Source organism: Phalaenopsis equestris, unplaced genomic scaffold, assembly GCF_001263595.1.
Source record: "Phalaenopsis equestris unplaced genomic scaffold, ASM126359v1 Scaffold000224, whole genome shotgun sequence".
In the NCBI taxonomy this organism is placed as follows: Eukaryota; Viridiplantae; Streptophyta; class Magnoliopsida; order Asparagales; family Orchidaceae; genus Phalaenopsis; species Phalaenopsis equestris.
In genome coordinates, this window is record NW_018164666.1 from 4,785,886 (window position 1) to 4,794,845 (window position 8,960).

The 8,960-nt window shown below is 34.1% G+C and overlaps 1 protein-coding gene across 1 annotated transcript; it reads left to right on the forward strand.

Moving 5' to 3' along the window:
- Window positions 1-4,145: 4,145 nt before the first annotated feature.
- LOC110023563 lies at window positions 4,146-4,911 on the forward strand. The gene is made up of 2 exons (XM_020723043.1): window positions 4,146-4,486; window positions 4,567-4,911. Exons 1-2 carry the CDS (start codon window positions 4,301-4,303, stop codon window positions 4,702-4,704), a joined length of 324 nt encoding a protein of 107 aa, XP_020578702.1. The 5' UTR covers window positions 4,146-4,300; the 3' UTR covers window positions 4,705-4,911.
- The last annotated feature ends 4,049 nt before the right edge of the window (window positions 4,912-8,960 follow it).

Here is an 8,960-nt window from a genome sequence, read left to right on the forward strand (position 1 = left end):
GGACGGCTAGGAAAGAAGATATGATCGTTCAGACGTAATCGTAGACAACCGTCTGATTTGGACACTGGCGAAGGGAACGCCTTGTTCGAGCAATCGGTAGGGCGTGATGTGCCCCTACCGCGTGATGTTTTTCTGCGTGTTTTCTTGTTTTAGGTCAACACACACACACACACACACATACTGTATATGAGAAATATGCCAGCACGAATCTCAAGCTAGATGGATGGCTAGGGAAGAAGATATGATCAATCGGACGTAATCGTAGACAACCGTCTGATTTGGACACTGGCGAAGGGAACGCCTTGTTCGAGCAATCGATAGGGCGTGATGCGTCCCTAGCGCGTGAATTTAATTCGTCTACCTATAATGACGCACTAATTTAGTTTTTAAAAAATGGCCAAGAACTTGACCCAATTTATATTTAACAGCTAATATTATAAAATATAGAAAATAGTTCACACACCAAGGGTTTTACGTAAGTGCACGTATCACTTCAAGTAATATAGAGCTTTCTTTAAAAACCCTAGTATCGATCCAACGAAGAAGCGAGGTAGGAAATCTCTTAGGCTAATTCTATTATACTACTATAAGCAATTAGTTTGGAAAGTTGATTACAGTGGGTTGATTACGAAAGTTGATTACAGTGGTTTTAATGTATGCTAACAAAATTAAGTTTACTCAATTAATTTCTAAACTTTAAAGTTAAATTTACTAAGACTAAACAAAGTTTTGTGACGAAGAGTTCAAATTTAAGAAATTATCCTTCCTACTACAATGAATTTTTGGTTACTGATAGAGATAAATCGTTTGAATTTGTATTGTGCCAAATAAGAGCAGTTTTAGTACTCTACCCTGATTCAGTGTTATAGAGAATCATTGGCTTATCTCAGGTTTAGTCCCTAAATCCGTGGTCTGGCTGGGAGGATACTGACTCTCACTCAAGAGCTCCCACTTCCCTTCCCCTGAAGGCTAACGCTCGCGTTAGTTCTTAAACACTAAGACCAAATTGAGGATTTTAGTTTGTCACTCTAAAATCTCCAATTCTACGCCCAACAATGTACATGCCCTTATTTATTTGCACCTAATTCCCTGAACAAAACACTCCTCCATGGAATTAAATGTGATTCTCACTTTGTTGTAGAAATTATACTCTATTTCTTGGATCATATGTTTCACAACAGATTTTAACATTTCAATTAGTCAGATCAAAAAGTAAATTAAGAACGGAGTGGAAAAATCATCACAATTTATTTTATATTTTAAAAAGGCACATCCAAATTATCTCTTAATTTCATCATATCTCAGAGTAGAGAGAAAGATAAAGAAGTCTACTCATAACTCATGAGGATTATACGACAAAACACAGATTTTATATATAAAACCAAGTTTACAAAATAATGAAATGAAAGAACACAACTTATCTTAAACTTCTCCTCAAGTAAATCCCTCGATTCCCTTGTAGCACTTTCGCTCTTTACAATATACACTAAATTCTCTCTTAGAAGTGTAATGAAGAAGAAATAAGAAGAAATATCTTACCTTCCATTACCTTCCATCTCCTCTTACAATTCTTCAAGAAAATCCTCTCCACACACAAGAATTTACTCTACAAAAAACTCACACATTCACGCGCACACACACACAAGCCCCAACACACGCACACACATGAGAGGCGCCAAGCCCTCCTTTTTAAAGAGACAATAATTCCCTCATTTTTCCTAAGAGTCAAATATATTAATCCAAAAGACATGTCTCTTCATTCAAGAGCCTTCTTCAAGTGTCTAGATGCATTGAATCACTTCATGGGGTGCTTGAATCACTTGGGAGCCTTCTAGAACATCAAAATCTGCCAAAAATCAGTCCATAACCGTCCCGGGCACTGTCGGCGTCGGTCCGGGCGCCGTCGGGGCCACTTTTCGTTGCTTCTCTGAACTTGGGCCCCGTTAGCGCCGATCTGGGTGCCTTCAGCTTCAGTCTGCAGCAGCTCCACTGTTTCGCTCTGTTTGGCTTTGTTCTAACTTCGTTTCATCTCATTTCAGTTGTGTTTTGTTCCTAACAGATATACCTAAAAAATAAACATGAAAACAACATTTCATGCTTCTAAGAAGCATGAAAACAACTTTTCCTTAAAGTGTAATTTTATTCAAAAATATGTGAGAAGTGTAAATGAGATTAAACATAGAAAGACATATGGAAATGTGCCAGGACAGAATTTTCTTTCTTACTCTTTTTTTCTTCAAATTGCACTGTTTTTGCTTTTTTTCTCCAAAACTCCTTTTTTTGTCCCTGAAACCAAAAATATGCAAAATACCTTTCTTTAAAGTGTAATATCATTAAAAATCATTAAAATTGAGCATAAAATATATATGAAAAAGTAGTCATTTTTTATGCGTATCAGGGCGTGTCAGGAGATCTCTCACAAGGTGGTGATTGACCATCAGAAAGATCGACAAGGAGTATCTTCGCAGATCAGATGTCGATGGATTCAAGGCTCAGTAAGCGGTTGGTGAACTTTCTGCCAATTGAATCAGTCTTCTAATTTTATTATATACAAATATTTCTGTAAATTAGCAAACAGTCCCTCTGACAAATCAATAATGAGGGGACTAATGTATACTTTGTAATGTTTATACCTTTATGTATAAATGGAGGTTCATATCATGAACAAAAGTATGACACTCTCTTTTACTATTCTTTACTGTATTCACTCTCTTCCCCTCTCTCTCTCCTATAAAATGCTTTATACCTTGGGCGTGTTTCCTGAAAAATTTTAGATTCAACATCTTTTAAGGTGTGGTGTGCGTGGAAACATATCATCAATAAAAAGAGGAGCTCAACAATAACAACAGGGAGAATCCAATAAGAGGAACGTAGTGGAAGCAACATGTATTAGGGAGTTCATGGAAGAATTCATCCAACAATGCTTGCAGGATTTAAAAAATTGGATCACCAACCTGATGTCAGGACAATTTGGAGAGATACTCAGAGTCGTGGTTGTCTTGGGGACAGTCCCAGCCCCAGGAGGAGAACCGACTAGCGAGGAGCACCTAACCCCCCTCAAGGAAACCACCAGCAAAAATGCAGGAAAAGTGATCCACCTACAATAGAAGCCAGACGACCGGTACCAAGACAGCGCCGGACCCGCCCTATGGAGGAGAGAAACCGACCAGCACAGACCGAGGTGCATAGGCAGCCGAAGAATGCTTTTTCTTTACAGGTCTCGGGAGCTGAACCACCGGGGAAGTTCAAGATGCCCATCTTAGAATCATATAAAAAGCGGTCGGATCCCAACAACCACTACGCATCCTTCAAATCATCCATATGCATGTTGAAAATTTATGATGCCCTCAAGTGTAAGAGATTCTTCTCAATGTTAAGATCAACCGCATTAAGGTGGTTCGACGATTTGCCCATGGGAGTAATCACCTGTTTTCTGGAGATCAAGAGACATTTTCTATCGCATTTTTCCAGTGCCCTGAGGCCTAAAAATAATGCCCGATCCCTATCAAAACTGAAGCAGGGAGCAGACAAGACCTTGCGGTCGTTTATTGTATGTTTCAAGAGTGAAATGTTGGATGTCAAGGTTTTGAAATTTGACATAGCCTAAGCTGCACTGAAATCATTCATATCATATCATACACACCACCAAGTCCCCTATGTATTCACATATCTAACACCTAAACTTTGCTTTTTTACCTTTATATCACTCGAATCATTCATATCATATCAAAAATATCACTATTATAACTTTTTAAGAAGTGAAATATATCTTTTCATGCATAGAGAGGGTAGCATGTATTTAAGAATTGAAGTTTAGGTGTTCGATACATATGTAAATACATAAGAATTGAGTGGTATATATGTAAATCTCCCTTTAGTTTTATTAAAGATGGTTTGAATTAAGAGTTGGTTGGATTTTGATCTTTAATTCAATTTTTTTTCTTAAACTTTGGTTATGCTGAAAACCAAAATCCTTTACTTCATTAATAAACCTGTTATGTAGACAATTTAACATGCCTCAATGCTAGAGAGAAGAGACTTCACCACGTGTATGGGTCCTCACTCCACAGGCTTTGCTCAAACTTTTAACCCAAAACTAGGAGAGAGTTTTGAGTTCTGGAATTGATTTGATTGAAAAGTTTGTTTGATGCACCCAACTTGTCTCCTCTCAAAGATACAATGGCAGTCTCTTACACCTATGCCCATGTTCTCCTCCCATTCCTTCAATTATTAAATCTCTCTCCCTATCCTCCAAGTATTTAGATCTTCATGATTTCTGCATTACCTCTGAGATAAGAAAATGGCAAATAAACTAGTTATGTATTTGCTTCTCTGTCTTTCTCTGATTCTACTCTTTTCTTCTCAGCAACCATCTAAATCCATATTTTTTTCCTCAAAACCTGAAGTTGCAAGTAGTTGCATCACAGGAAGGAAGCTTTTGAAAGTTGTTCCAGCTGCATTTCTGTCACCAAATCATGCAGATAAGGTTAACCATTCTAATTAGTTATATACGAACTTTGAGATTTTGACTGAGAATCAAAAGTCTGATTGCTTTGTTTTATGCAGATTGAAAGATTTGAAATCAAAGTAGGCTTAAACAGCGGGCATGAGAATAGAGAAGAAGATCAGGAGATGATTTATACTGCAGACTACAGCAGAGTAAGAACGCATTCCTCTCCATTGCCAGAGCACCCGAAGCCATAGCTGACTCTGATGATGCCAGCTATCTCTTTAGGATTAAGCGTGTTTTATGAAAGTTTAATAGCTAGTTAATGATTTGTATCACCGAGTATTTTAAGGATATAAATGCAAGATTAGAGAGAGCAATGTTGTCAAATGTATTCAACAAGAAGTTGCTATAAAATCCTCAGCTTAACGCTCTAAAAGCAACAAATGTGTTGGTTACTGTCACAGATTTATGCAATTTCTTGAACTGTTGTTTCTAAAATTTTCTAATTTTTAAAATTCATTAATGTGAAAAGCAGGCGTAGAAATTCGTTAGCTTTAACTTATATTCCAGCAGTTAATAAACCAAGAAATTTGAATTATTTAAAGTTTTTTATTTAAGTGTTGCTAGGAAACATCAGCTTGTGTTAAATAGATCATAAAAATACACCAAGAAGTTTGACCTATTAAAATTGATTGTAGGAATGTGGATGGCAATAATAATCTATGCAAAAGATGTCTATATTTCTTCATATGTTCTCAATATTTAACTTAAAACTTAAAGATTCATTGCTTGTTGCTTTCTTATATACGTCTCCATTATGCATTAATCTCACAATCTTATCGAAGTTCAACTTCAATTTACCTGAAGAGTTACTCATTATCATGACTAATGCATCCTAGATGTTCGGCAATGAAGCTAGAAAAAAATAGTTTCCTAACCTTATGAATGAATTTGATGCTCACTAAACACATTTAATTATTCACAAAGTTAAAACTATTCAAGTGTTTAACAACTGAACTATTTTTTGTCATCTTCATTTTGAATAATCTCTTCATCAGAAAAATCTTATTTGATGTTGAAGATTTCATATACAACTTTGTCAGCGTTGACATGAGTTCTACTGTAATTTTTATTTACTATATTAAAAATAACAGATAGGAAAGGCGGATCAACCCTAGAGTTATTTAATCAAGCATTTCTCATTTTTCTAGGTCACCGATTCAGGTCTTTTAGTGATTCCTTCCAATGGCACATACATTTTCTTTTGCTACAACATAGTCTTAGTAGGGTTTAGCCATGAATTTAGCATAAATCCAACTAAACATTAAAAAAAATAAAAATCAAATCTAACGCTCAGTTAAATTGAATTTTTTTGGGTGCCACCTTTCTTCCAACATTCCACCTCTTCTGTGATGTAAATCCGAATTTATTAAATTCAAATGCGATGCAGATTTAAGAATTTCTTTCATCGTGGAGTGTCATCTTCATTGCCATCTCCGTCAATATAAATCTTGATTAATTGGATATACTAAATCCTATTTAACCCGAGAACCCTTATTTTATCATATAGTATTCAACTGTATAAAGTACTTAACCCGTTTTTATTTGCTTTATTTGACATGCTAAGAAATAAAGAAACAAAACAACACAAAAGGAATGAAAAAATCGTGGCCAAAACATTCCTTGTTCCCCAAGTTTGCTAGAAGTGCAAATGAGAAGGGCCGCGAGGTTATTTGTGGAAGATGTTCTTTCAAGAACTCGTATAAAAGCAAGGATAGTCTCTTCCAGATTCATGAAGCTTATAATAAATTTGTGGAGGATGCTCTTTCAAGAACTCGTATAAATAACAAGGGCCACGAGGTTAGCCTCCCTCTTTCTAGCCTCTATTGTAAGTAATATTTTTTCATTGAGAAGATCAATTTATTAGTATCGTCTATGATTTTAATTTCTTGAAGAAAAATGAGAGAGAGAGAGATTAAGGGTCTGTTTGGGGTGCAACTTATTGAATAATCTGCAACTACACTGATTAAAAATAATATGTCGATAAATTAGGTGTGTGATGGTTATTAAAATTTTTTATTTTTTTGAAAAGCCGGTCTGCAGCCAGAAAGCTGCCACCGCACATATATAGGTGCGGTGTGAAAATTTTGTTTTTAGCTTTTTGAAAACGCATAAGATGTCAAAATACAGTTTACCCAAACAGGTCAGGTGCGTTTTCAAAACGCCACAGCTCCAAACAAGCTGACAATTAAAGCAATGAAGAAGAAGAGTTTCGCTCGTCGTACGTAACGGCGATCAGCCTTGACGATATCTCTATTTTCTGAGCTACCTATCTCTCCATATTTATTTATTTATATAAATATTTGAAAGTTGGAGGGGTTAATGACCGATTTTACTTTGATGATAACTTGCGAATTTGAGGGCATGTATTAATTTGCTGAAAGAGACGGCAATATAATAATTATTTCAGGTCGATTAGCTGAGCAAAGGCTCTCCTTTTTTATTTTTTTTTTCTATTTTTATTTTATTTTTTTAACTCTTGGGGGTTGAGTTCGAACGATATTCTTTTAGTCAAATTTATAGAATTTTAAAAACATTTTACACCATTTTTTTATTTGGGCATTTGCACACGCACTATAATTTTTTTGTATATTTACTTATATTTAATTTCTTTTTTTATAATATTTTTATATTGTAAAATTATGCATAGAAAACCATATAACTTAAAAAAAAATTATATATATATATACATATAGATGCGCCGCGTACTCACATTAGTTGGTCAGACATCTGCTTGTCAGTTGTAAATGCCCTCTGATCAAATATATAAAACTAACTAATATTCAATTCATAACAATTTTTCATTGAGCTTTACAATATAATTTATATATTTTTCTCAAAATATAATTTTTCTATATAATATTGTATCTCCACCTTCACCTAGCAATAGGGTGTCAGAGGATCACCTCTCTGAGATACATTGAATCTTTAGGCTTTTGCATAAATCTTGTATTCTTTACAATTTAAGAATATATCTCGTAGCTCTCACTCACCTTCTTAGCTACACTTGCTAGAATAATTCTAGTTTGTAAAGGATAAATTTAGATGCAAATGTTGAAACATTTATTTTATTATCCGATTAATGTACACGAATCTTGCACACACTCAAATTATTAAGAACAAGAGATTTTCATTATAAAAACCCATTGAATCTAGTGTGGTTGGAATGTTTGGTGTGCGAGCATAGGACAGTTAGTATATATATGATTCAAAACAATATTAAACTGATCTATCTTAAAATCAAATTTGACTAGACTTGTGATTAAAAATTGATTTTAAGATAGCTCAAATCAATATTAGTTCTGAATCATAACAAGTAACTTTAAATTTACTTGGAGTTAATTAGGAGATATCACAGCATTAAAGAATCTATCATTTGAACTCCTTAAGAGATAAGGCTTCATATACCCTAAAATGACTAGAAAAAGGTGCTTTCATAATGTTGAACAATTAATAATGTCAAGTTGTCCCATAGCAGAGAGATACCTAAATAATACAGACTGATTTCATCAAAGCAACTCTTCTATCTACTCAACCCCAAAAGGCCAACTAGGCAAGTCCATTTAAAACTTTCACCATAATAATTCACGGGATCTAGCCCAAGAAATGCAAATTTGACTAACTTCACATGGACATATCCTATACTCAGAAAGCCTCAGCATATATCTAGGAGCTATAGCTGACATATTTTTATGTTACGAAAAGTATTCATTAGGCTATAATATGCAATTCATATTTGGTTTTATAGAGCTATACATCAACCATCACCAATGAATAAAGAGCACAAATAGCCAAAGGGCAAATCTAAGACTCACTAATTGTTGTCTTAAGCTTTATTATGATTTTTCTTCTTCTTTTTTTTTCTTGCAAGCAAAATACAAATATTATCCACAAACAAATTTGAATCCAAAATATTTACATTGCAATCATATTTCTAATTAGTTCAATTTGATTCAACCTAAGCTCGGTCAACTTCAATAGAATCAAATTTGATTTATTAGTATTAACATTAAAAGCATTACCTTCAATATATTTTTAATTTTATAAGATTATCAATGTACTATATTATAATAATGAATTTAAAATAAAAACTATCATTTAAGTTAACATATTTATATGTGCTAAGAGACTGCGTCAAACATTGTTAAAAATTCAGAAATTATTTTGATCATCAACTCTTTTATGCTTATTAGGAATCAACTCCTTAAAGCATGTGATAAATTAAATTTTCAATATTTACATTCTCTTGATACCAATGGGCTTTGATAGCCAAAGCCCAAAGCCATTTCAAAGTATTAATATCGATGCAAGACCTTCAGTTGCATATTACATTCAGCAGAACCACCACCTTAATTGATAAGGTGATTGAATAATCATCTCCATGTATGATCTAGTTCTCTCTATGATTAGAACATGTGCTTAAGATAATAATCTATATAAGTTATTTGTT

Excerpts from the sequence above, each read along its gene's own strand:
- LOC110023563 (XM_020723043.1), top strand. The coding sequence starts at position 4,301 with ATGGCAAATAAACTAGTTATGTATTTGCTTCTCTGTCTTTCTCTGATT. Across the intron at positions 4,487-4,566 it reads CACCAAATCATGCAGATAAG|ATTGAAAGATTTGAAATCAA; the intron begins GTTAACCATTCT and ends TGTTTTATGCAG.